This window comes from Saccopteryx leptura, chromosome 1 (assembly GCF_036850995.1).
Source record: "Saccopteryx leptura isolate mSacLep1 chromosome 1, mSacLep1_pri_phased_curated, whole genome shotgun sequence".
Taxonomy (NCBI): domain Eukaryota; kingdom Metazoa; phylum Chordata; class Mammalia; order Chiroptera; family Emballonuridae; genus Saccopteryx; species Saccopteryx leptura.
Window position 1 is genome coordinate 163,055,586 of NC_089503.1, and position 27,198 is coordinate 163,082,783.

The 27,198-nt window shown below is 56.7% G+C and overlaps 2 protein-coding genes across 9 annotated transcripts in view; one reads left to right on the plus strand and one right to left on the minus strand.

Annotated features, from left to right (window-relative positions):
• NAV1 (neuron navigator 1) overlaps positions 1-1,852 on the minus strand; it is a 181,331-nt gene extending 179,479 nt beyond the window's left edge. For all 7 annotated transcript variants that reach the window (XM_066379711.1, XM_066379703.1, XM_066379675.1 and 4 more), the window contains exon 1: positions 1,174-1,852. The gene's annotated coding sequence lies outside the window, so the exon portion shown is untranslated. The remainder of the gene's footprint in view (positions 1-1,173) is intronic.
• On the plus strand, positions 532-27,198 carry CSRP1 (cysteine and glycine rich protein 1). Of its 2 annotated transcripts, none has more exons than XM_066379744.1 (6): positions 532-655; positions 18,295-18,407; positions 23,502-23,670; positions 24,454-24,583; positions 26,245-26,338; positions 26,685-27,198. In XM_066379744.1, exons 2-6 carry the CDS (start codon positions 18,296-18,298, stop codon positions 26,759-26,761), a joined length of 582 nt encoding a protein of 193 aa, XP_066235841.1. In that variant the 5' UTR covers positions 532-655; position 18,295; the 3' UTR covers positions 26,762-27,198. The 2 variants fall into 2 exon arrangements, with proteins under 2 accessions (XP_066235841.1, XP_066235834.1); XM_066379737.1 differs by lacking the exon at positions 532-655 and adding an exon at positions 11,911-12,015.

The window sequence follows — 27,198 nt, forward strand, 5'->3', positions numbered from 1 at the left end:
GGAGAAAACCCATGATCACAGCCCTCCCTGTCTCCCTTCCCAGCTCAATGCCAAAGATCCATTCACCCTTCTCAACCAAAATTCAAAGCCGCACCAACAATCAGCATGCTGGAGTCACATGCGTCTTTAGTCTCCCGGTAACAGCTTGACCTCCTGGGGGAGGGTTCTTGGTGGGAGTCTGCTGCAACCCTGTAACTGAGTTGCAGGGGACCCCATATGGCAGGAACACGCGCCAGGAGAGGAAAATCCAGGTAGCTCTGCCTCTACAGAGCAGCGAGGCTGCAGCGTCTCAGCCTCGGATTTGAACGAGCCAATGGTCTCCCAATGGTTGAAACAGGAAGCCAGATAAAACAGCAGTGACGGGGACCTACGCTTCCCCTAAGCCGGCGCCAGCTGCGCCCGTGCCGCCTTAACAAAGTCCCATTGACTCAGCAGCCGATTTTCCTGTGTTGGGCTGGGGAGGTGGGGGGGCGGTGGGGACAAGCCACCCTCTCTGCTGGGTGGACGTCACCCCTGCACAACGCCCCCCCCCCCAAATCGCATCCTCCCTTCAGCCCTCTGCAGACCTGGCTGATGCTTGATCCTGTGACCAGTTTCTGCCCCCAAGGACAGAAGAGACCGTGAGGGGGTGGAGCCGAACCACGAGCGCTCTCAGGTAAGCTCCCCACGATCACGCAGCCTTTCCTCCTCCTCCCAGGTCTCCCCTGGGAACGCGTTCCCTGGGCGCGCGCCAAGGAGCACACAGCTCAAAGAGACGCCGGGGTGGGGGGCCTTCTCAGCGCATCCTGGCGCTCAGGAAGCCTCTGGACCTGCCCCGCAAAGTGACCTGCCCCGGCGGTTCCGCTCGCTCCGCTGGGATGCGAGCAGGGCGTAAGATAACGGAGCACCGAACATCTCCGACTACAGGATCTCAACGCACTTTAAGTGGCAGACCCCCCCCCCCAAGGAAGGGAAACTGAGGCTCAGAAAGTTGGAGCTGGCGAGTCAGCTCCTGGATGGTTCTCGCAGCCCCGTTAGGAGCTTCCCGGGAAGCCGCTCCCCCTCATGTTATTCCGGTGCCCCCGCCGGGCCGCCCGCAGGTCCCCTCCCCGGAACTGGCCCCAACCCCCCAGGACCTGCCCGCTGAGTCCCGCCCAGCGGCCCTGGCCCAAACGACCTTGCCCGGCTACTCACCGGTGCGTGTGCGCTCGGGTCCCAGGGTTCGCGCCGCCGCCGCGCACAGTCGCGCATCCCGGGCAGCGCCGCCCTCGTCCCCGCCTCACTGAGAAAGTTCCTGGCGGCTCCCGGTGGAGGCTTCTCGCGCGGTTAGGCGCTCACAGCGCCCCGGACTCGCGCGCGCACTCGGGCCGCCGGCCCCGGCCCAAAATGCGGAGGGAGGCGCGTCCTGAACAAAGTGCGTCCCGGGGACCAGGGCCGGGGCGGAGCCTGGTGACCCGCTGCCCCCGGCGCGCGCCGCTGCCGCTCCACTGCTGGACCGCCCCGCCGACCTCCCTCGAGGGGCCGGCTGAACCCTCCGAGGGGCGGAGGCCTGGGTCCCTCCAGACTTGGTCACTTGAAAGCCATCCTCTGGCCCTTTCCGCCTGCGCCTTCCCGCCCCGCCTCCCGGCCACGGAAAGGCGGCTGCTCGGTAGCGGGCTGGGGCCCGGGCTGGCGGGGCGGAAGCCCGCGCACAATTGAGCCTTTCCTGTGCCCGGGGACTCGCCACCGCCGCCCGCACGCGTCCTCGGGCCGCGCCGCCCGCAGCTCAGTGGGAGACCAGGACAGATGGACTCTAGGCCGCGCCGCCGCGCCTGGCTCCGCCCCTCCTGCGCCCGCGCCCCCTCCTTGAGCGGAGGCCCCAGAAGGGCCGGCCATAGTAGGTGCTCAGTCAAATGCGTGACTTCCCATTTCCTGACTCTGCCTCCGCCCCTCATTCTCGAAGGGCTGTGGAGGGCTTCCCTGCTGGCAGGAGCTGGGCGGAAGGGACCCAGCAAATTGGGATCAGAGACTTCCCAGCTCCAGCTGACAAACATGAGGCTGGTTTATGTCCTGAGTGGTGGGGGTTGGAATTTGGGGGGGGGGGGGTTTAAAGGATAGAAAGCAAAGAAACCTGCTACCTGGGAGGTCTGGGAAGCTTCCCCAGCAATATCAGCCAGTGGGGAAGGCGGGCGTGGGGATGAGAGCCAAATCCTGCCTGAGCCCTCCACTCCCCATCCAGTCAGGCCACAGTGGCTGAGGACGCAGAGAACGCAGGGAACACGAGACAGTGGATTCACAGTAACACTAAGTTCCCTCTTGATGAGGGCCAGACACAGGGCCCCCACCCTCACTGGTAATGTTGGGCCAATGCCCTTTCCCAAGAATGGGAAAGTGGGCCAAAGCCACAGCTTTGTAAGGGTTCCGTTGCTCCCATTTATGAAGGCCTGGTGGTCACACAAGTCCTCCCTGCCCCCTGCTCCCAGAGTCCCAAGGACAAACCACAGTAGCATGTGGACAGGTTGGGAGCAGGGACTATAGGCCAGTCTGGTTGGGGTGACAGGCAGAGGATGAGAAGGCTCCTGAAAAAGGGTGGACAGGACAGAGCAGCAGAGAGAGACGGCAGACTACGGACAGAGGACAGACTGCTGTTGGATAAGAGCCTGGTCCCCACCCATCCCAGAAGGGGCCTCAGCCAAGTGCCTACTTTGTGAGTGGTTTTCCTCTAAACGCAGTGATGACTCAGTTGCTCTGAGTTAAGCAAATGGATTTTCCTGAAATATGAAAATCAATAAGAGCTGAAGGCCAGGATCTGGCTGCAGGGGAGCCGGGTGGAGGGGTGCGGGGTGAGATGGTTGTTGCATGAGATCCAGGCTCACTGCAGGGAGACCCTGGTCACTCACTCATCATGTTCCCCACCCCCATCCAGCCACCTAGAAGATGGCCTCCAGGCCCTGCTGACCTTTCTGAGACTCCTTAATACTCAATAACTCCCTTGTTCTCCTCCTTTAACCACAACTTAGAGCCAGTCCCCAGTGGTGGCAGGATATTGTTAACAAGAGGATTAAAGCCAATGTGACAAATGGGTTTTAAAACATCAGTGCAGGAGGCTGTTGTTGTCCCCAGAGCCTCTCAGACCTGGTTTGAGATGAGTGTTGAGAGCCCCAGGAAGCATCGTGAGTGACATATTCAGACCCAGCCTCATTTCCCTGCGGGCCCTGCCTCTTTACCTGTGCCTTGAGGTCCATGGGCCTGTGCTTGCCTGTCTCAGCATGTGGGGGGCTCCAGCTGGACTTTGGGGGTTGGAACAGTCAGAGCTCCTTCTTTGTGGCTCAGGAGGGATCAGGGACCTTGTCCACCTTCTGGGTCTTGCTTCGGTAGTGTGTGACTGAGGCCCTCAGCAGGAAGTGATGACAATATCTTGCTTTATTTTCCTGAGCGTTTAATAAATGTCATGAAAGGTTCTGAGGCAGAGTCTTGAAGGAGCTCTGACCTGCCCTCTAGACACAATGGAAAATCACTGGGAGTCCACGGTGCAGGTCGGTGGCTCACTGATGTACGTCACCTCGGTTTGCTCATCAGTCAAATGGGTGTTGATGCCCAGAACACAACCACCCAGCAAGGCTCGGGGGAATATTCAGTGAGATAATAGAGGAGAAAGAGGTTTGTACAGTGCTCAAGCTGAGAGCACTGGCTCCTGTCCCCAGCCCCCCCCCTCCCCACCCCAGTCACGTGCACTCTGGTTGTAGGCTCAGTACTTGAGAACCCATGAGAGACAGAACTCTGCCTGTCCACGAATAACTGTGTCCTTTCTACCTTGACTGGTCACCAAGCAAGGGGCTTCATGAAGGCAGTGGCATTGTGTGGGGAATTGGCAAAGCTGTGAACTCCACTGAAGCCACTCTGGCCCAGGACTGGCCTTACGGTGCCCTGTAAGAAGGGCTTAGGAAGGCCTGGAAGAAACAGTCTGTGGGGACAGGCTGGGGCAGTAATGAGTGTTTTATGAGAGTGAGCCCATCATTGCCTTATCGGGAAGACGTGTGCCTCCCTCTCTCTCTCTCTCTGTTACCAGGAAGGAGATGAGCCAAAAGCCATCAGTGTTTTTCCAAAGATGGCTTTTCAAGAGAGGTGTTTCTCTAAGGGGCTGGGCGGGGCAGGGTGGGGTTGATGGGGACAGATGGTCCCCTTTAAGAAGCCGGCTCTGGTGTAGCAGGGCCAGAGCAGACAATGACATTCTGCACTTCTGTGGCATGTGCAGTGTGCCCACTGCAATTCTGAGCACTCACCATATATTAACCCATTGTCTCCTGGCAGCAACCCTCTGACATACGCATCACTTCAGTCTCCAGTTTATAGGGTGAAGAAGTGTAGGTCAAGTTGCCTGCGCCTCCGAGCGTGTGCCTGCTGGAGCCAGGATTTGAACTCAGGCATTGGGTGCTGAGTACCTGCATTCAAGCACCTTGTGGACACAGGGAGAGGGTGCCTCCAGTGGCCATGTGCACAGTGGGCAAGGGCTCTGTGTCCCCCTGGCCTTTCCTCACAACTCCACCCTGGCCCTGGGGTGTGTAGTGATGGACAGGACTGCTGTGACAGATTCTCCCCACGGATACCATGTGCCCAGCAGCAGCTGCACGGGGGCCCACACCTGTTGCCTGGGTCAGCTGCTGTGACTCCCCTCCTGGGAGGTGCCAGGGTGCCAGGTGCCAGGGTTTGGCCCTAACCCTCCTTTCCAAAGGTTGGTGGGAAGGTGTGGCATCAGCCCATCACAGCAGTAGGGCTGGGGGCTGCCTGGCGGGGTGGGGGGGGGTCTCAGCTATGGACTGAGCCCCCTCTTCCAGCTGTACCTCTATCCCTTAGGCTCTGGATGGCTCTCTGGTTGCCCCACCACCACGTGTGTGTGTGTGTGTGTGGTGGGGGGGAGAGAGACAGAGAAGCCAAGAGAGCAGGAGACCCCTTTAGCTATCCTGGAAGGTGGGCACACTGTGGGACTGAACAGTCCTGTGGCCCCCGAGGGTCTGGACACGAGAGTAGAACCCCTTAGTGTGTGGCCGCCTGCGGAGAATTCCATTCCCCATCTCCCCCCACCCCTGTGCGTGTGGGGCGTGGACTGGCGGGCACCATGGGAGCAAGGCTCTGGCTCACACCGGCTGTGAGGTGGTCCATCCCCCCTCCCCCAGAGGGCCTGGACAGGGGAATGAGTCTAGAAATCCCGGGTCTCTGAGAAAATTTCAATGATTCCAACGCTAGACGCCGGCCTCTGATCTGCCAACACACATAAAACCTCCAGGTCAAACACCAGATGCGGACTTGGCACCGCGCGCGTCTGGGATCACACCCACGCCCACGCGTCTCTGCCTTTCCGCGTCCCCCGCCTCGCTCGAGGCCGGCTGCTCGAGCCCCGACACCCCCGAGCGGGGCCAAGTCCGCGAAGGGAGGAGCTCTCGGCCCCGCGTCAGTCCCCGTGGAATCGGGAGACCGCGCACGCACGTGGCCGCGCTCGCCAAGCGCGGGGCGCTGCTGACCCCTGCTGGCGCTTTGCTCGCTGCAGCCTCAGGGAAGGCCTCGGGGAGGATGGAGAGTTGGATCAACCTTGCCATCTACAGGGAGCGGCGGGAAGAAACGCGCACGCACAATCCTTTCATCTGATGAGAGACCAAGAAAATATGAACATAAAACCCAGACCGAGTTCTGGGCAGAGTGAGACAGGCAGGCCGTCGGTTCTCGGCCTCTGTGGCCTGGAAACCTTTCAGCTGCCAAGTGCCCTGAACCCCCAGTTGGGAAACCCTTAGAAGATGGCATCAGTGAGCTCTACCATTCAGCTAGAAAGAAAAATGAAAGAGAAGTACCCCCCCCCATTTCTCTCTCTTTCTTTAATTTATAGTGGATCCTGATGTTCCCCTTAGACCTGGGGTACCTTGCAATAACCATGCCTTTACCATCTTTCTTTCCGTGAGAGAGGTTGGCCCTACGCTCTTAGGAAAATCACTACACAGAAAAAAGCTGACGTCTAGCCCTGGCTGGTTGATTCAGTGGTTGAGCGTTGGCCCTGCGTGTAAGTCCTGGGTTCGATTCCCAGTCAGGGCACACAGGAGAAGCGCCTATCTGCTTCTCCACCCTTCCCCCTCTCCTTCCTCTATGTCTCTTCCCTTCTCGCAGCCAAGGCTCCATTGGAGCAAAGATGGTCCTCCCATCCCGCCCGCCCCCCCCCTAAAGATGGCTCCATGGCCTCCCCCTAGGCACTAGAATGGCTCCTGGGGCAACAGAGCAATGCCCAGATGGGCAGAGCATCGCCCCCTGGTGGGCATGCCAGGTGGATCCCGGTCGGGTGTTTGCAGGAGTCTGTCTGACTGCTTCCCGGCTGGCTTCTAACTTCCAAAAACAACAACAACAACAACAACAACAACAAAACCCAAAACTGACGTTTAGAGTGCCTGCATCTGGTCTTAGGTATTTTAAACAGTGATCTTGCACACCCGAGAGATAAAATTCAAGCCTTCCAGAATCTTGACTAGAATAGTCCCAGGGACCCAACAAGCACCAGGACTCTGATAATTCCAACAGAATCAGCATGGGAACCTCCAGGGTGAAGCCACTCATTTATTTATTTATTTATTTATTTATTTATTTATTTAACAGAGACAGAGAGAGAGTCAGAGAGAGGGATAGATAGGGACAGACAGGAACGGAGAGAGATGAGAAGCATCAATCATCAGTTTTTCGTGGCAACACCTTAGTTGTTCATTGATTGCTTTCTCATATGTGCCTTGACCACGGGCCTTCAGCAGACCAAGGAACCCCTTGCTAGAGCCAGCAACCTTGGATCCAAGCTGGTGAGCTTTTGCTCAAACCAGATGAGCCCACACTCAAGCTGGCGACCTTGGGGGTCTCAAACCTGAGTCCTTCCACATCCCAGTCCGACACTCTATCCATTGCGCCACCGCCTGGTCAGGCCCACTCACTTATTTTTAAGTCCCTTCCCCGGCTCTGCACCAGACCCCAGCACAGACCCCATGATCTGCTTCACTCCATAGATAAACTCCTTCAGGGCTGTGAGTGTCCCTGTCACTCACAGTCCGTGATGCCTCCGCTCTGAGCATAGCCCCAATCTGGTCCAGTGAAGGCTGTCCTTGGCCTCTTACATGCGCCATCTGATATGCATTTTTCCGGTTCTACTTGACCTCTAGAGCTGATGTTTTTGGGTTTTGTTGTTTGTTTGTTTTTTTAACTCCCCTCTGCCCATCTCGTCATGTCCAATGCCTGACACCCTCTATGACCCACTTCTTTGCATGGGTCACCAGCTCAGGTAACTGCCTTCCCTGATCCCTTCAGCGGGGCTCCCCCTCCTGAACGCCGTCCCCTTGGCACAGTGGCTGCTCATGTCACTGCCTGCATGGACACTAGGGAAATGGATCTTGTAGAGAGAACTTTCTCACCAGTGGGGAGAAAAGGACCGGTTACAAGAGCTTCTACTGCCTTCAGAGGCCTTGTCTGTGACCAGTGTCCCAGGACATTGTTGGATTCTCTGCTAGAAACCTAGGATGTCTCCTGCGAGAGTCAAAAAATTTTTAAGTATGATGTGATCGATCTAACTGAATCCAGCTTTCTTAGGGCTAGAGGCTAAGGCTGAGGGAAGGTGTTATTCACTACTTCACCAGCAGGTGGCAGCCCCGCTCCTGCTTCTTATAAACTGGAAGATGAATTTATTTATAAAATATTAACGAGGGAGAGCAGGCTACTTCCTATCGTTACCATCGGAGACCATTCCAGCAAGCAAGCTCTGTCTCGCACTAGCCTTTGGACTACAGACTCCGAAAGTCACTGACCCTTTCTGTCTCGGAGTCTAACTTCATATAATCGACCCTGCTGGAAGGCAGATCGCAAGCTCTTGGCTCAATTCAGTACAGTTCTTTCCAATCTACTCCACCGCCCTAAACCTCCGCTGTCTGGCCAGATGACCACAGAACAGGTGGGACCAGAAAATGTGGAGTGTCTTGGACAGGAGCCGGGACAGCTGGACGGACTAGGACTATGTCTACCAGGGGAACTTCTCCTAAACCTTCAGCTGTCCACCTGCAGCCAGTTCTCTCCAGGCCTGTGGGGCTCAGGAAGTGGGAACAGAAGTGGCCCTGTTGCTCAGACCCATGGGCCGGAAGAGGAAGTGGTCATTTAAAAAGTTATTCAGCCCAGTACTTTGAGAACTGGCCCTGAGCCCCCCTGAGGGAGTTCCTGAATCATCTTTAAGCTCCCTTGGATAGGTCTTAGCCTTCACAGTGTACCCGGTCCTGAGCCTCTAGGCATCCCCTCTTGGTTCCTTTGCAGACAATTTCCCCATGTCCTTCCTGCCTCCAAGCATTTTATGATCCTGGCATGTACACCCAGACTCCCCTGCCCCTGCGTTGGCCTCTGGCCACCAGGCTCACTTCCTCTGCAAACCCCCAGAGGTCCCTGGACCCCTTGCTGGCAACATGAGCACAGAGACTGAGGCAGAAATCCTGACCTTGACTTACCTTGTTGCAGCTTCAGAACTCAGAGCCAATCCAGAAAGGCCCGGGAAGACCCAGAACTGGAAAGAGCCTCAGAGACGCCACATGCCCTGCGCTGGTCCAGAGGCCGGCTGGCCGAGGCTCCCACAGCTACGCCGTGCAGCTCCAACTGTGCTGTCCAGGCAGAGATGGGGCTGCTGGCCACATGGGCCAGTCTGGGCACAGCTGTGTTCTGAGGTCAGCCAAAAGGACTACCTGTGCCCTAAGGAGCTTTGAGCATATGTGATATCCTAAGTGCTGATGGCCTTTCCATGATTTCAACATCAGGCCCATGCCAGTGTGATCAACTCAACCCCAGTCATTCCCTGACCCTTGAGTCCTCTTTACATGCAAAAGGGCTGCAAAAGCCCAAGCCCAAAGTGTTGGCAGCATGCAGGGAGGGTGACATGACTAAAACATGGAAGGTTCTGGAAAAACAGCAGACAAAGCAAGGCCTGCTAGGCTTCCTTTATCTCCATCTCTGTCTATACAGCTCTTAGGACCTGTACCTGGACACGGAGTTTGGGTGGAATGCAGGGTGACTGTGTGTCCTGGTTAGCCTGGGGCAGTCCTGTGGTTTCCATGGAAATGTGGAGACAGGCATGCCTTGTTTACTGCACTTTGCAGATACTGCATTTTCCACAGATGGAACGTAAGACCCTGCCCCAGCAAAGATTATGATTCACTGAAGGCTCAGATGATGCTTAGCATTATTTTTTAACAATAAAATATTTTAAAATATTTTTTTAAAGTTATGGAGGTATTTAAAACATTTTTTAAATTTTTCAGCCCTGGCTGGTTGGCTCAGTGGATAAAGCGTTGGCCCGGCATCTGGACATCCCAGGTTCAATCTTGGGTCAGGACACACAAGAGAAGCAATCCTCTGCTTCTTCCCCCCTTCCCTCTCCCCTCACTCTTTTCCCCTCCTGCCGCCAGTGGCTTGATTGGTTCGAGCATCAGCATGCAGGAGTCTCTCTCACTATCTCCCTTGTCGCTTAAAGAGAGAGAGAAACACTGATTTGTTGTTCTACTTATTTATACATAGATTAGTTGATTCTTGTATGTGTCCTGACCAGGGATTGAACCTACAACTTTGGCATGTCAGGATGATACTTTAAGTTACCAGGCTTAACCTAGAAACTTTCTTTTTTTATTTTATATTATTTTTTACTGATTTGAGAGAGAGAGAGAGAGAGAGAGAGAGAGAGGAAGAAAGAGAAACACATACAAAAACACTGATCTGTTGCTCTATGTACCCTGACCAGGGATTGAACCCACAACCTCTGCACATAAGGACGATGCTCTAACCCAATGGTAGTCAACCTGGTCCCTACCACCCACTATTGGGCATTCCAGCTTTCATGGTGGGTGGTAGCGGAGCAACCAAAGTATAAATAAAAAGATAGATTTAACTATAGTAAGTTGTTTTATAAAGATTTATTCTGCCAAACTTAGCGAAAATCCGACATAAAGTACTTGGTAAGTAATTATTATTATATGCTTTAACTTGCTGTAACTCTGCTTTATAAATTTTATAAAGTAAAGTTACTTCCCTACTTTATAAGTCATTATTACTGTGGAACCGGTGGGCGGTTAGAAAATTTTACTATTAACAGAGATACAAAAGTGGGCGGTAGGTATAAAAAGGTTGACTACCCCTGGAGCTATCCGGCCAGGGCAATATATATATATATATTTTTTGTATTTTTCCGAAGCTGGAAACGGGGAGAGACAGTCAGACAGACTCCCGCATGCGCCCGACCGAGATCCACCCGGCACACCCACCAGGGGCGACGCTCTGCCCACCAGGGGGCGATGCTCTGCCCCTCCGGGGCGTCGCTCTGCTGTGACCAGAGCCACTCTAGCGCCTGGGGCAGAGGCCAAGGAGCCATCCCCAGAGCCCGGGCTATCTTTGCTCCAATGGAGCCTCGGCTGCGGGAGGGGAAGAGAGAGACAGAGAGGAAGGAGAGGGGGAGGGGTGGAGAAGCAGATGGGCGCTTCTCCTGTGTGCCCTGGCCGGGAATCGAACCCGGGACTTCTGCACGCCAGGCCGACGCTCTACCACTGAGCCAACCGGCCAGGGCAATCCGGCCAAGGCAATATTTTTAAAATTAAGGTATACACATTGTTTTTTAGACACGGTGCCCTTTCACACTTAACAGACTACAATCATATGTAAGGATAACTAGTATCGGCACTGGGAAACCAAAAACATCTGTGTGACTCACGTTACTGTGGTATTCGCTTTATGGCTGAGGGCTGGGACTGAACTCATGATATCTCCGAGGTCCGCCCGCACCATCCCTACCCAGGTCACAGCAAAAGCATTCCAGGTTGGAGAATACATTGCACAGCCTCGCTCATTACCAGATGCTTTAAGATCTGTGGGAGAGACGCCGGTGTGACTGCATCATGGCTCTCCATTTCTGGACATACCCCAGGGACGTTTGGGCAGCACAGGTGGGCAAACCCAGGTCAAAGAAGAAAATGCAGGAGTTTGCCCTTTTGTAAAATTGGGTGAAAGACCACCGAAGCTCATTGCGCCAGGATCCCAGAGGAGAGAAGGCTGAGTGATGACCTCATGAGAGCATGATCTCTGGGCAGCAAGCCCACAGCGCCAGACGCAGAATTTAATTCATGTATCTGTTTACCTATTGCTTGCACAGTGTGGGAATAACGAGGGATTCTCATTTCTCTGCCTGTTATCTTTGAGGAAGCACTGATTGGATGCCTGTGGACGTCCTAATCTTGGGAGAGCCCTGTTTCTAGGAAGGGTCTGGTCAAAGGAATGATGTTTCTGATAGCAGAAAGCAAGAAACTCCTAGGTAAATATTTCATTTTCTGGATTAGAAGATGCTTGACTTTACTCCTGGAAGGGGGATAATTCAGCACTTTGGGGTTTTAAAGGAAGCTGTGTCTGTCCGACTGGAGCTGGGAGCCCCCCATTTTCAGAACTGCTGCTTTTGGGGTGGGGGTGTTCCCCTTTGGGTAGTAGGGAAGGTCAAGGCTGTCGAAGGAGGCGAGTTGACATTGACTGAGCATCCATCATCTGGGGGCCACTCCCCTTTCACAGATATAGACTGAAACCCAGAGGGGCTGTGTTTAGGATCAGAGCGCAGGTAGGTCAGAGCTCAGACCTGTTTCAGCCTGGCGGGAAGAGCAACAGTGGGAGACCCTCTCCAACCCCCAGCCATTCCCTTGGGACACAAGTTTATCAGGGGTCTCAGATCACATGTGCACCTTACCATCTGGTTGACAGGAAAACCCGAAGAGGTTCCGAATGCACAGTGGGTCCATAGGACAGGCCAGAGCCGGGTCTCCAGTCCCGCGGCCCTAGATGGGGGGGGGGGGGGGGGGCGCGGCGGGCCGGGCGCCCTGACGTCATCCTGCAGTGTGCAGTGTGCAGAGCCCACAGGTGGGCGGGGCCGGGGCACGCCTTCCCAGAGCGGAACAAAACCTCGCGCGCGGGCGCACCCGGCAGCCGCTCCGGAGCGCTTTCCGCCACACCGTCCGAGCCCGTTACAGGTGACTGTGTCAGGTGAGTGCGTCATGAGAGCGCATCCCAGGGGCGCGCGCCCAGCGGCCGAGCTGGCTCCATGTGAGTGCTCCACGGACCCTCCATTGCGACCCCGGCACTGCGCGCCCCGAGCGCCCTTGGGCCCTTCCGGCTGCCAGGAAAGTTGGAAGGGAAAAAGGCGCGGCCCGGGCGCCGTTGTGGCCGCGGGGTGGGGAGAAGTGGCTGCAGTTAGCCCGGCGCCACTTCTGTTTCCGGGAGGCGGTGGGTCCTTCCTCTCCAGGGTTCCCACGTGCCCTGACCCGGGAGCCCCGTTTCCCCGCCATCCAAAGATCCCACAGCAGAACAATGGGCGATTTTGCGCGCCCCTGACGCTCATGGTACGGCAAGGGGATGAGGGCATCCGTGCCACCCCCTCCCTTGTCCAGCGGGCCGGCCTTGGAGAGCCTGCCTGAGGGTGGGGCGCGGGGACATCTGGCCTTGTGGTCCGGCTTGGGACATCTGTGGCCAGAGCGCAGGTGTGTGTTTTCATTCCTCCGAAAGAACCAGATGGAAGCTGCAACGTTTCACTTCCGCCACCCATGTCTTGGTGCTAAGTGGGAAAGATTTACAAGCCGGAAATAACCCACAGTGGGGTGTTTTGTGTCCTCAGTCTCTGAAGGCTGGGCCGCAGGAAAGGAGCTGGTATCGTGCACTGTTAAAGCAAATTGCAATATGTTACCCAACGGGCAGTGGCTAGGCAGGTGTTTTGTCTACTCACAGGGGGGAGAATATTCTGAAGGTCCTGCTCCCCCTGCTGTTGCAATCTACTCAGGATCTGGGTCTCCGCCTAGGGCAGTAGGTAAACTCAGGCCCCTCCCTGGAGACCTGGGCTCCAGCCACCTACCTCCTGCTCGGTGGGGTGGATGAAAGATGAACGGACAGGCCCTCCCTATCTGAGAAGGGCTTGCACTGGGATCCTGTGACAGTCTACCAGGATGTTGTACGAAGTATGTCAGGGAGAGGCACCTGGAGTCTTGGTGAGAGATGGCTTGGGAGGCAGACTGGCTGCTTCTTGACATCGGATTTGCCACTTCATACACGCGTGACCTTGGACAAGTGACTTCTCGTTGCACAGTTCCTTTTGGGGATGGAGTGCACAGACCAGGAAAACACGGGGCCAACCACTGTCTTCTTTCTGCCCTCCCCCTTCCCTCCTAGAAGAAGGAGGCTGGGGATGCTGGCTGCCTCTTTGTCATCTTGGGGTTTGGGATGGTGCAGGGTGCTGAGTTATCACCCAGCTATGGTCTCCTGATTCTCCAGCTGGGCTCTGGCCTATCCCCAGAGATGGTCCTCAGCCCTCAGCTGCCCTTAGGCAGCCTTTGCATGTGCTGGGAAATGACCCTTTGGCTCTGGGAGGATATTGGGAGGGACAGTTGACAGGGAAAGAAGTCCATCGCAGAAAATGTGGTGTGTGTGTGTGTGGGGGGGCACTTCCCAGTTTGAGGTTCTGGGGAAGATGCAGGAGAAACAGAGACACAGACCCTCCAGCTCAGCCACTGTGATGCTAATGAAACATGACATACATCAGTACCACAGCCTTCCACCTCAGGTCTGCCCTGGGCCCTTCCTTCCTTGTTCTTTTTTAATTGCAAACGTCTGTCTCCAGAGCCAGGAATCCAGCCAGAGTCACAGTCTGGGAGGGCAGTGTTGAAGTTCAGCGGGCGATCTGTAAACATTCGGCAACAGATGACAAAGGCAGCAGCAAAGGGCTCTTAGCTAAGCTGCCCCACTGGACAGACCTCCATTAGCCTTGCGTTCAGTCACTGGCCAGTTTTGTGTGCGAGTAGTTGTGAGCTCCAGGTGAGGGGAGAGGCATCTTTTAAAAATTTTTTATTTAGTATGGCTTTCCTAGTAGGGAAGGCTAACTGGGAAGGCTTATTTTTTGAATGACTGCTACACGTTTACATATTTGTGCTAGCCCCACTGCTTCTGAAAGGTGGGCTTGCCTCCCTGAGGACCCAAGAGTCCATCAGTAAACACACGGAGGTGCTGGTGAGAATAAAAGGACTTTTTTCCCCCTCCAAGTCCACCATTTGCCAGTACTCAGGTGAACTGTACGAATCTAAAGAGACCCCACACTGAACAGGAAGTGTTCGAGATAGTCTTTCCTTAAAGGTAGTCTAGTCAGCAGATGTCTTCAGGTGCTGTCTCGGACCATCTGTGAGGTGCTGATGTGCCCATTTTTCAGGGGAAGAAACTGAGGCACTGAGGCAACGAGTCCCCCGCTCCATGTTGCAGTGTGTCGCTGCCACACAGACGTTAGGGGGACTCCTTCCAAACCCACCCCGGTCGCTCTGTTCCCGTTTTCTTTGTGACTCAGCATTGCCTGTTTGTAGAGCAACTCGCTCAGGAAACACCTGTTTAGGAAGCACAGAAGCTTGCCGAGACCTTTCCAAGGTGGTTTGGAAATGACCGACATGGCTTTGTCAGCAAGCACGCAGATGGAGTCGGGGTTTGCATGCCTAGCCTGCAGGTCTTCCCTCTGCTGCGTGGCCAGGCATGGGGACAGAGGACCCCGCATGGTGGGTCCCACATCCCAGCAGGTGCGTGTTTCTCGGGTCTGATATGTGTTTGACTTTTGGTGATGGGTTTGCAGGAAAGAAAACGCCCGGAAAAGAGTTAGCTTCAGGAAGGACAGACAGATAGACAGATGCGCGCGCGTGCGCACACACACACAAACACACACACACACACACACACACACACACACACACACACACAGGTGCTGTGGGGGAGGGGACACTGACAGGAGGCCTGTGCCTGTGGTTTCCAGTTGTCAGTCATTGCTATGGTGATGACCGGTTGTAGACGCAGCTCCCCAGGAATTCATGTGACGTCAGTGCCGAGGGATTCCCATGTATGGTAAAGTGTGTAAATACAGAGGCAGCAGCCTTCCTGAATGGCATTTTCAGTGATTCCCTGGGAGCAGCTACATCAACCAGCAGGTCAGCCAGAGCCTTGCTGCCCCCACTAACACCACCAAGTTCCAGGCGCTCTTTATCTAGGATGCCTGGGACAGGGCTTCCGGAGATGTCAGCTGCAGACAACCTGTGTTTATGAGAAAAGAGTGCTGACTTGTTTGTAAATGTTCGTGAAAGAGAAATCACTCAGACCTTTTCAGTGTAGGAGCCCCCATGGTCACCAGGCTACATGGCCATCATTCCAGATAAAAGCCAAGATACCAGATCTGTCGGTTACTCTGCGAGATGTATTAGGATACAGGATTTCCTGTAAGAGTCTGGAAATACTCAAACCACAGACTCCAGTGTCGACCTCAGTTGACCTTCTGATTTCTGAACTCCAAGCAGGGAGAGCTGTGCTGTTCAAGGCTTTAGGGGACCGGCAGGAAAAGTAGCCCCACCCAGGTCACTCACCGTCCCACAAAGTGGGAGTTAGAGGGACTGGCACAGCTGGGGGCCACGGTGTCTGGAATGATGCTGGCTAACTGCCCCGAGAGGTCAGCGGTGTCCAGGGTTCTGGAGAAATCCTGGTGACATGTGGGAAGGAGGAAGCTGAGCCTGTCTCCATGTTGGCCACTGGTCCCCTGCTGGTGACCCTTACTTTCAGGGGAGGTCTGTTTTCTGGGCTGTCCATCGTCATTGCCAAGACTTGGGCCCTGAACCCTGACCAGCGGGCCCCCCTCCTTCCCTCCTCTCCTTGGCTTCCCTCCTGACGTGGGGCAGTGAGGAGGAGGAGGCTGGACTGTGGGGCTGGCAGGGGTGACTGCTCTCCTGTGTACCTGGCCAGATACCACATGGCTCAGGTAATGGGAGAGCACATTTCTCACTGAACAAACACCTGACAGGTCTTGACCAGACCGCGTAGGTGGGGCCGTGAGCTCTGTGCTCAGAGATTGCTCTCTGGCCCTGGGGAACACGACTGCTGGACAAGGAAAGGTGGGGTTTTTCCACTGGACATGAAGGCACAGAGTATTTTGATGACGGGAGGGTCTCCTTCAGGCACTGAAGGACTGTTCGTCTCTGAGATGGTTTCCCCAAAAACTTGGAACATTACCACCCTGAACCAGTCACCTCAGCCCGACTCTCAGGGGAGAGTCTGTGCCCTGGGTCTGCTTCTGACTCCACTCCCAAAGGGGCACCCCCCCCCCCCCGAGCCAGGTGGCTGGGCTTGCAGGAAAGACGTCCTGGCCACCTTGGATCTTGTCCCATCGGGACTGAGGACCTGGATGCAGCTTTTGGTGGGACAACAAGATTGGGTGGTGAGAATGGTGGACATGAACTGGCTGCTTTTAGCTTCTGGTCCTGGGGACCCTGACACTTGGGGTAAAGAGCTGCCCAATACTGCCAGCCATTCAGCAGTAAACTAGAGCCCTCTTCTCTGTTGAGCTGATCGACTGAGTGACATAGGAGAAGCAACTACAGGGATGATGCTCCCTGAAGGGGACCCACTGTGCACCTGCTGGTGGCCCTGCTCCTAGACTGCCTTGTGTGTGGACAAAGGGCTTGGGGACAAAGACACAATCAGCTTGCCTCTCAGGTGACCAGGGGAGCTGAACCCCCCAAAAAGGGCAAGTCATTTGCCCCAGACGCTTATGCTGGGCTGACAGACAAGTCACGCATTTCTGGTCCTTATTTGGACCAGGAATGTTCCTGCCCAAGCCTCGCTGTTCCAGATGTGGAACCACTGGAGAGGGAGCCGACATCTGGCTGGATAGCCTGCCAGACCAGTCCTGACAGTGGTGAGCGGAGGAGTGAACGTGGCATGGGCCGTCAGCACAGGACATCAGCAGGGTCTCCTCCAGTCCTTGGAACGAAGACTCATCCAGCTCAGAGGCGAGCAGACAAGCTCAGGGTGGAAAGTAACCTGCCCGCGGTCCTTCGACTCAAAGGCACAAACCCTGAATCCCGTTTTTCTAATTGAACTGTTCCCCCGGGAACTCTGTCCTTAGTCTCCTGTGGGGCCCCCATCCCCTGGGACTGGGAAGGCCCTTCAGGCACTTGCACTACTGATAGGCAGGTTTCCTTCTAAAGCAGGTCAGCTCCCTGGTCGACCAGAAGTTTGGCTAGGCAAGGAGAGGGGGTGGACTGAAGAGCCAGCCCTGCCCCTCATGGGAAACCAGGTGGCCGATGCCCCTTCCAGCTGAGACTTTTCCCACAATGCAGGGTCTCTGGAGGGGTCCTCAGGGGCAGGGGGGATGGGGAGCCCATCCACAGGGGCTGCCTGGGATTCTCCTGACAGTGGACTCTGTCATTAATCTCCATCCAGGGCTTTGTCCCTTGTCCCTAACTGGGCTCATGCAGGGGATGGCCCAGCTGAGGGGCGTGCAGGGCAGATGTCCTCCCTGCCAGACCCCTGGGTCCCACCCATCCTTGGCATGTTCCTGCTTCCCTGGGGCCCTGCAGGATGTGAGCCCCCTGATGTGGAGCCATTGAGGACAAGGGGAGGCCTGTGTGGGCCTGTGGGTCTCCCCGAAAGGGAGAGTGCTTTTGTGTCTGGGAACAAAATACTGCTTGGAGCCGGCTGCCAACCTCGGGTTCGGGGAACTTAGGGGGATTCCTGGGGCACGCACCAGTCTCTGCTGGGTCAGGGAGTGGGGAGGGAGGAGAGCCAAGCATTGCTGCACCGTGCACCCACTGTGAGCAGGCACTCCAGTACAGTGGGCGGACCATGGCACTTGGGGTGACAGGACTCTGCATTGGAACCCCAGTTCCAGTCTCTTCTGGCTGTGTGACTTCAGGCGAGCAGCTCGACCTCTCTGCGCTGCTCCTTTACCTGTGAGGAGAATAGGTATATACTTTACCTGCAGTTAGTGAGCATGGCACACTGTGGGCACACGTCAGTGCATCTGTCATTGGGGGCCTTGGCTGTGGCGTCCGGGGTCATGTCCAGTCTACCCAGTCAGAGGCGGGATACAGCCTGGGGGATGGCTCATGAGCGACCCGTTTTCCCAGGAGCTTCCCCAGCAGAGCTTCCCACGTCTTAGTGCTGTCCCAGAAGCAGCCCCCACAGGGAACGGACCGCCATGCTTGGCCATGTGACCAGACTGTGTGCCCTAGAGCTGTGCACGGGTACCTGCCTGGGCTTCTCGTGAAGTGGAGGCTGCCTGGACGGAACTGGGGCTCTATGACAAGGAAGAGGAGCAGACGGGGATGCTCCCTGCTGTCCTTACTGAATGCGTGACATGGCTTTGCAGCCCTGAGCTCCTGCCCAACTGGGAAGCCAGGCCCTGGAGTCCCCGGGGCACAAGGGCTGTCTCGGGGGGGTCTGTCCGCTAATGCCCATGTCCATGCCCTGTTTCAGAATGCCCAACTGGGGAGGAGGCAAGAAGTGTGGGGTCTGCCAGAAGACCGTGTACTTTGCCGAGGAGGTCCAGTGTGAGGGCAGCAGCTTCCACAAATCCTGCTTCCTGTGCAGTGAGTACCTCCCAGGCCCTGAGGTTGCCATGGGGACGGAAGGGGCGCCCCCCCCCCCCAGGCTGGGGCTGTCAGCACCCTGGGGAACTGGCCCCTTGGGATGTAAACAGCTTGACATTTGGCAGAGGCCGCAGCTGGGGCGGGAAGCACTTAAGGGCCTCTTTGTTCCCGTGGAAGCTGCGTTCCAAGGGGACTGGGGCCAGGACTGGTGGGGGTTGCAGGCTCCAGCAGGAGCCAAGCGGTGAAGACTTGGTTAAGAAAACTTTCCACTCTTTCCCTCCTTCCTCTCTCTGCCACAATCCCATCCTTCCAGGGGTTCCCAAACTACGGCCCACGGGCCGCATGCGGCCCCCTGAGGCCATTTATCCGGCCCCCGCTGCACTTCTGGAAGGGGCACCTCTTTCACTGGTGGTCAGTGAGAGGAGCACTGTATGTGGTGGCCCTCCAATGGTCTGAGGGACACTGAGCTGGCCCCATGTGTTAAAAGTTTGGGGACCCCTGCTTTAAACAATGGTCCCCAACCCCCGGGCCGTGGACCGGTACCAGTCCATGGGCCATTTGGTACCGGTCCGCAGAGAAAGAATAAATAACTTTCATTATTTCCGTTTTATCTATATTTAAGTCTGAACAATGTTTTATTTTTTAAAAATGACCAGATTCCCTCTGTTACATCAGTCTAAGACTCACTCTTGACGCTTGTCTCTGTCATGTGATACATTTATCCATCCCACCCTAAAGGCCAGTCCGTGAAAATATTTTCTGACATTAAACCAGTCCGTGGCCCAAAAAAGGTTGGGGACCACTGCTTTAAGAGGAAGACACATTCAGCCCAAAGTGTCACCTGCCGGTGGGCCCGAATTTTCTCTTGTCCTGAGGCAATGCAGTCTGCAACCTTAGAGGCAGCAGTTCTGGCCCAGCGCTGGCTGTCCCTTCCTGCCCCTCTGGGTCAGCCTCCACCTCTGTCACTGCCCTTCCTGCTGCCACAGCCTGGGACAGGGGACAGGGAACCCAAGCTCTTTGACACCCACTCCCAATAGCCCAGAGCAAAATGTGCTCCTATCACAGACTGGAGGAGCAGGGATGGGCAACAGACGCCAAGCAGCGAGACCTCTGGGTGCCCGGAGACCCTGACTCCTTGCCCATTGCTGGCTGGTCCCTGCAGGCAGGGGTGTTTTCAAAGCACCCAGGAAATGAGGACTTGGGGAGGCCTCCCCCGGTTCCCTGTGAGCAGAGCAGAACAGAGGATCTGGGTGGGAAGAAGAGGCAGCTCCTGCCGATGCATTTGCCTGGAGCGTGGGTGGAGGGTGCACGGGGAGGACTGCGGAAGCGGGGAGGATTGGGGAAGCCCTGGGTTTCAGAGCCAGTCCTGTCATCAGGTGGCTCAGGTGGCGACTGGGCACGTTAGCCCATTCCTCTCTGCTTGAGTTTTCCCATTATGTCACGAAAGATACAGTTCTGGGTTGTTGAGGAAACCACAAGGAAAGACACTTGGGATGTGGAAGCCCTTCAAGCAAATGTGCAGGCTCAGTAAGTGACAGACACTCCCAGGCACATAGCTGACACAGCGAGATTGGGGGGGGGGGTCACAAAGGAGACTGTCCCCGGGGGGTTGAAGACCTAGCCCGGCAGATCCAGGAACTGGTCCCACCGTCCTGCACAAAGCAGCATTTGGAGAGTCTGTGGCATCTTCCTTCCAGCTGATTTGTGGTCCGGAGTAGGAACCACCTTCTCACCAGATCTCTACCTGCTGCCTGGTTAGTGGGTCAGCAGCAGAAGCCACCAGTCCAGGCCACCAGGCAGGTGGGGCCCTGCCTAGCAGGCCAGAGCCAGGGCCCCCCGGGGCCGTGTCTGATGAATGGGGAGTGAGTGAGCTCTGGTGCAGCCCACTGGCCTCCAGCCCGAAGACGCTGCAAACAGCAGCCTCTTGTTACCAGCAGTTTGCTGAACTGAGGCATCTCCGGCCGTTTATTTTTTTAGAGGGAATAAGAAGGCTTGGCATTGGCCAGGAAGAGGGTGCAGGCTGCTGGGGTCTGTCAGGCCTCTGTGCTCTCAGATGTTGCTTAATCGCTGCCCAGAAGAGACCAGCTGTGGCCAAGTGGCCCCACCCCCACCCCGCCTGCAGTCCTGGTGGGGGTGGCTGTGGGTCAAGCGGTCTAGGGGAGTCAGGAATTCAAGGCTGCAGAGGAAGGAGCCGGCTGAGGCCAGCGTGTGAGGGGGTGTCGAGGATGAGAAACAGTTGTAAGAGTCAGGCTACCGAGTGGGGCTCGGTGGAGGGGTATGGTGAAAGTCACAGCCGTAGGAAACAGTCTTTTGTCTCTGGGGTCTCTAAGCACAACTTCTGAGCCTTGGAGCTCCAGGAGGTCCTAGCATTTGAGGGGTCCCCACGATGTGTTGTTCCCCATGCTCAGAATGCCACCCAGCACCAAGCAACCTATTTAGAATGGGAGAAGAGTCACTGCCCTTGGGCAGTGATGCCCAGCTTCAGTTTGAGAATTCAGAACAAGCCACAGACTCAAGGGACATTCCCTTCTAAGGAAGAGAGAGGCCATTGGGGTTTGGGCCTGGCTGACATTGAGGGCCCTTTGCTGGCCAGGCTAGAATGTGTCCCCAGAAGTCCCTCTGACTGGTTCAATCCTTGGCTCTGGTTTCTGTTCACTGGGCGCCTACGTCCCCTTTCTGGGTCTGGGACAGACAGGAAGACAGGGTGAAGCAATAGGAGAACTCAGGGAGGCTGTCCTCCCTCCTGGTGTGGCCTCTGACCCAGGGGGCAGGAACAGAGAGGGCTTGCCCTGCAGCCTGGTGGTCACAGTAGGGATGGCTAGTTCCCATGAGCAGGCGGGAATGCTCAGCTCCTCGGGTGGGGACATGCCTCAGGCTGTGACCTGGTTCCCTCCTGGGGCAGGTTGGAGTCTGGCTTTACCCTGTGGTGGTGGCCGAGGGAAGTGGCTGTTCCCAGAACCCAAAGGCACAGGGAGGCTCCCGGCAGCTTTGCGCCCTCAGACACCAGCACCTCTTCGCCTCCTCACCCACAGGATGAGGGCTGATGTCGGGGTTCACCTCCTGGTCCCACGTGCGGGCCTGCCCGACAGAAATCTGGGCTGTAGTGACAGCTAGGTCACATCGCGTTCTGGCCTGGCCCAGCTTCTGCCAGTTCTGTGAGCTTGAACTTCTTTGTGGGCTGTTGTTTTCCTTCTGGAAGCAGAGAGAGTCGCTGTCTCAGAGCGGGGTGAAGGGCTGACCCCTCGCCCGGGGCTGGATCTCCCGACAGCCCCACAGGCCTCCCCCAGCCACAGTGCAGCCGGAATGCAACCGACATGAAAGTGTCAGCCCCGGTAACAAACTCACAGTTCTCTCTTTAGGCTTAACATGATTTGGTAGAACTTAGTTTAGGCCTTCGTTCAAAATCCCCTTCACTGAGTCTCTGGTGGTGCCAGCAGGTAGGTGGCCTGGGTGGGGTGTGGCACGTGGGCTATGTGGACAGGAGCAGGCTCTGGGAGAACAGGCAGAGCGGAGACCAACAGGGCTTGTGGATGGATCTAGAAGTCAGGCTCAGTCTGCACAGCAGGGAGCCACTAGTAGGATCTCTGTGTAGGCCCTGGGTGCTCTGGCGGAGCTCCCCAGCCTCCTGCAGGATAGACCTGTCAGAGGAGGTCTCTAGCTCTGCCATCCGTCTGCCTTCCCTGGTCTTGGAATTCCTGGTTAATCTGGGTCTGACAAGAAGCATCTCCCGCTCCCCCGCCTCCCACCCTAGAAGAGAATGCCTGCGGCCTCAGCCTGCTGTTCCTTCTCCCTCCATCCTGGAGCCAAGTCCAGGGCATGCACGGCGGAGGGGGGAGCTCTGCATTTGGGCTGCCCAGAGTCCTGGAATGAGGTGGGGAATCTCAAGGGCAGGACAAGCGGGGCCTTATTTAGTCTGAAGTCTCGGATCTGGGACTCCAAAGAAGAGGAGCTGGCCCTTTAAAGGCAAGAGGGTGGCCCATTGCAGGGAGCTGAGCAGAAAGCCTCCCAGAGGGAGGGTGAGGAGGGAGGAGGGGTCAGGTGGGGCCTCTCCAGGACAGATTTGAGAGAACTGCCCATGAGGCACACTGAATTCTGATATTTAAGGAATGTCATGGAACTAAATTAACATTGTAGGACAAGAGCTGAAGAAACAGAGGGAAGCTGGGTCTCCGAAGGCCTGGGCCTGCCCCTGTCCCTGTCCCTGTGTCCCCCACTTCATATACCAATGAGAGCAGGCAACATCTCTTCTGCACCTGCTTTGTGCTCCCTGCATAAGACCCCATCCACTCTTCACAACCACCTCCTGGGAGAAATACAATATTTTGCCTTTTTAGGCTCAGGGGCATTTGTACATGCTGGTAACAATACCTTGCTCAAGGTCTCACCCCTGGAAGGCGGAGGAGGACCCCAGCCTCTGAGCCTGCTTATTCTGCAGAGTTGGGCACTGCTCCCCTGTGGGACAAAGAGGATGGCGCCTGGGCCCTGGGCTTTCTAAAGGTCCTTTCTTGCCAACCTCTCAGCCGCAGGGTCAAGGTATTCTCCCAGGGTCTGAACTGCGTCCCTTCTGGCACAGAGGAGGGACCTGCCAGAACTGGAGACTTCACAGGCTGCTCGGAGGACCTGCACCTCATCTCCATGCCCGCCCTGCCGGGCACTTAGGAAAGACAAAACCTTCCTTCTGGGTGCACTTGCTCCCCCTGTGCGCATGGGTTGTCCCACTGGACCCCGTTGCTAGAGGCAGGAAAGCCCTGCCCTTCTCTTCCTTCCTTTCTTTTTTCTCCTCTCCTGTCGGGACACGTGGTCTCTTACTCAAGGGCAGAATAAAGGCTTCTCTGGGCGTCCTGAAGTTGGGGTCAGCCTGGGAGGCATGAGGGTGCGGCGCCCTTGGACGCACACAGGCGGCTGAGAGAGGTGGCTTGGCTGGCGTCCCTGGTGTCGGGATGTGCGGACCTCTTCCCTTTCACCTCCTAGCTCAGGGACCCTCCTGACCTGCATCTCCAGGCTGGTCCTCAAGGTCAGGGTGTCAGGTAGGGTGGGTGCTAGGGGAGCTTCAGTGGACCCCCATGCCCACTCCCATGCTTACATCCCCTGCAGTGGTCTGCAAGAAGAACCTGGACAGCACGACCGTGGCCGTGCACGGGGAGGAGATCTACTGCAGGTCCTGCTATGGCAAGAAGTACGGGCCCAAGGGCTATGGCTACGGGCAGGGCGCCGGCACACTCAGCACAGACAAGGGGGAGTCACTGGGCATCCGGCATGAGGAGTGAGTACCGTTCCCCATCTCCCCCCACCCGACTCTCTGACCACTCTGGTTAAGTGGCAACGGCTCAGGAAGCTGATTTCCAAGGTCATCATAGGGCCCCCACTAAGTGCCAGGCCCATCAGAGGAGCTGGGGTTCCAGGGGAATGAAACAGGCCAGCATCTCCCCATGTGGTGGGTCAGAGCGGAGAGCACCCCAAAGATGACTCGGTTCCATCACCCCTTTTCATAGATAAGAAAACTCAGCACCATGTCACAGACTGTTGGGGTCCCCTCCCCAGCCAATGAGTGTCTGAGCCAGACCCGCCTCTGCCGTCAGGCACCCACTGACCTCTGACCTGCTGTAAACAGTGCAGTCAGTAGCCACCCTGGCCGGCTCCTGGGCCCGGGGGGACAGACGGAAATGACTGATGGATGAGTTATCACATGCCAGCCAAGGTCGTGGCCCAGGGAAAAAATGATTTCTCAGCAGATTTGTCCTGAAAAGTCCCTGGCACCAGACAGACCTCAGAGACTGGGGAGAGGAGGGTAATCCTTAGCAACGAGGTGTGAAATGATCCCAGTGTCCTAACTAGGTGACCAAGGGCAGTGGGGTGTTTCCAGGAAAACCACCACCGTGCATGAAGAGCCTGGGTGTCTCCATCTGCCACATGGGAGACCGGTGGCCCTGGCCACGTCCCTGGCTCAGATAGCTACCCCCCCCACCCCCTCTGCGAGATGAAGGCAGGGCCATGTCCACACAGTTGAGACCCAACATGTGACCCACGTTGCCCTTTTTTGTGGCAGGGCCCCTGGTCACAGGCCCACCACCAACCCCAATGCAGCCAAGTTTGCCCAGAAGATCGGTGGCTCTGAGCGCTGTCCCCGCTGCGGCCAGGCAGTCTATGCCGCAGAGAAAGTGATTGGTGCCGGGAAGGTAAGGCAGTTACCGGTGTCACGGGAGAGGGGAGGGAGGGGGCAGGCTCCTGACATACCTTCCTGGCCTGTGGGTTCTGGAACCTGGGACGTCTGGCTGTTGCTTTTCCACTTAGACTTGTGTGACGTGGGGGAAATCATGGCACCTTCCCGAGGCTCGGTGCTGCGTCTGTGAGGAGTAGGAGGTGGAGGACCCTGAGAAAGATAGGCATTGTGAATTCCAAGTCAGACAATGAACCAGCAAGGCCCAGGGCAGCATCTGGTGTCTGTGGCTGCTCTCAGTGTTTACTTTTGGGGACTGTGGCGAGGTCACAGGGCAGACCCTTGCCCTTGACTGAAGGAGATGAAAACAGAAAATATTAACATTATGAACACCTGCAGTCTCATTATGAGAATAGAAAACGATGGAAAGGCTTGAAGAACGGACCCTTCTGTGACCGAGGAGGGAGGGGCACATAAGCGTGAAGGCTGTTCCGCTAAGGTGCCAGGAGGAGAGGTTTCTGTGTTCAGGCAGGAAAGTCTGGAGGCCCCCACTCTCACCCCTCGACCCTGGCCGAGAAAGACATACTGAGGGGCAGAGGCACTGGGAGGTGCTGATTGGAGGGAGGCACCCCAAGCACATGGCTGGTGGTCTGCCTGTGAGTGGTCCCTCTCCAGCCCTTGAGCTCTGGGCAGGGCAGAACATGGTGCGGGGAGGGGACCGAGGCCTGGGGCCCCACACCCATCTCTGGGAGGAGGAGCCGGTGTACAGAGCTCTGGCAGCCAGGAAATCCAAGGAGGGCCAGCTTCCTTTCTTGCTCGCCCTTCAGCCCGGGATGGGGGCTGAGCCAAGGGAAGCTTTTTGCCCTTAAAAGGCATGTTTCTGTCCAGCTTGGGTGCTGCCTGCCCCCCGTGGGGCGTCTGCACATCAGTCACCGGCCTGCGCTACTGTTGCCTCTGGAGCTGGCCTCCGAAGAGTCTTCCTGCCCGTGTGGCTCTGCGCTCCTCTCAGAGACGCCAAGGCCTCCTGTGGCCCCTGGAGTTCAGTGCAGAGGAACAGCAGACTCACTGAGCCGGGCCCGTGCTGGGCGCTTTCCGTTGTGAAAGTCATTTAGCCCTCAGTGCTGCCTGGTGAGGGAGGGACCGCCGGCCTCCTCTCCGAGAGGCGATGGCCTTGAGCATACGAGACACCTGCAGTTCAGGAGTTCGGAGGCCGACTTGCTCAGGAGAACCCCCGTGATGGAAGCCCACCCTGTGGGCAGGCAGCATCTGTGTATACCTCGTTCTCACACCCTTTCTGCTAGGTGGGCAGAGGCCCCTCAAGGAGAAAATGGCTGAGGCTGTGCAGCTGGTACAGGGCAGGGCCAAGGCAAGCCCGTGCCCACACCACTGACCGCACAGGTCTGGAGAAAGCTTGACTGGCTGTGGGAACAGCTACCTTGATGATGACTCTACCCTCTGGCCTGCCTTTGTGGGTGGGTGGTGCCGCTGACCACGCAGACACCTGGGATGGTGTGAGGTGGTGTGAGGTCCCTGCACCTCCACTGTCCAGCCCCAGGGCCATATCCTCCCAGCAGCTGTGGCCGAGCAGATGTTCACCGTCACTATGCCCGGGGAATGGGGCTGGGGGCTGGGGACACCCTAGTCCCTAGGGGCACCATTAACTGTCCCCTTTCCATGCAGTCTTGGCATAAGTCCTGCTTCCGTTGTGCCAAGTGTGGCAAAGGCCTGGAGTCAACCACGCTGGCCGACAAGGACGGCGAGATTTACTGCAAAGGTGGGTGTGACCCTTCCAGCACCGGGGTTAGGTGGGGACGGAGCCACAGTGCCCTGGCTCATGTAAACGTGCCTGGCCTTGGGGTCAGTTCTGGAGTGTCTAGCAGACCCTTCACGTCACAGGAGCAACAAGCCCAGAGGGTGACTGACCTGGCCGGTCACATGGCAGATGGGGCTGGGTGGGGACAGCAGATAGTGCTCTGTCATCTCCGTGGTGGGTGTGGAGGAACCCCTTAACCATCGGGGCTAGGGTCCTGCAGAGTTAGGGGGACGGGGCCTGGCCAGGCACTGGGGATGGTGTGTCTGCAGTGGGTCCGAGAGTCCTTAGCTGTCTCTTCTCTCTGCAGGATGCTACGCTAAAAACTTTGGGCCCAAGGGCTTTGGCTTTGGGCAAGGAGCGGGGGCCTTGGTCCACTCTGAGTGAGGCCGCTCACCTGCTGCCCCGTGCGCCCGCCCCCACGTGCTGTCTTCACGTCCCTTTCCTGCAGCCTCAGCCTGCCGCACATCACTAGGGACCGGGACTTGGTGTCTGGCCCGCTTTGGTTTGGGGTCTGCCTGAGGTCCCTGCTCTCGAGGCCATCACCAGCAGGTCTCCGTGGTTTTAGTCTCCCCACACCTGCCCTGCAGATTTCTGCTCTTAGCCCCCTAGGCTGAGTGTCCACCATCATTTGGCCATTGACCCTGAGCCCACATCTTGGAGCCCCTGTGGGGGGGCTGTGGTTTATCAACCCCAAAGTTTCTCCTCTGTGAGAAAGAGGATGGGCTTCTTAGTGTCCTTCAGAACAGGCCTGGGGAGTCCCCCCAGTCCAGGAGTCCCTGGACGGGAACAGAGAGGTATGCAGACAGGGTCATGTAAGGCCG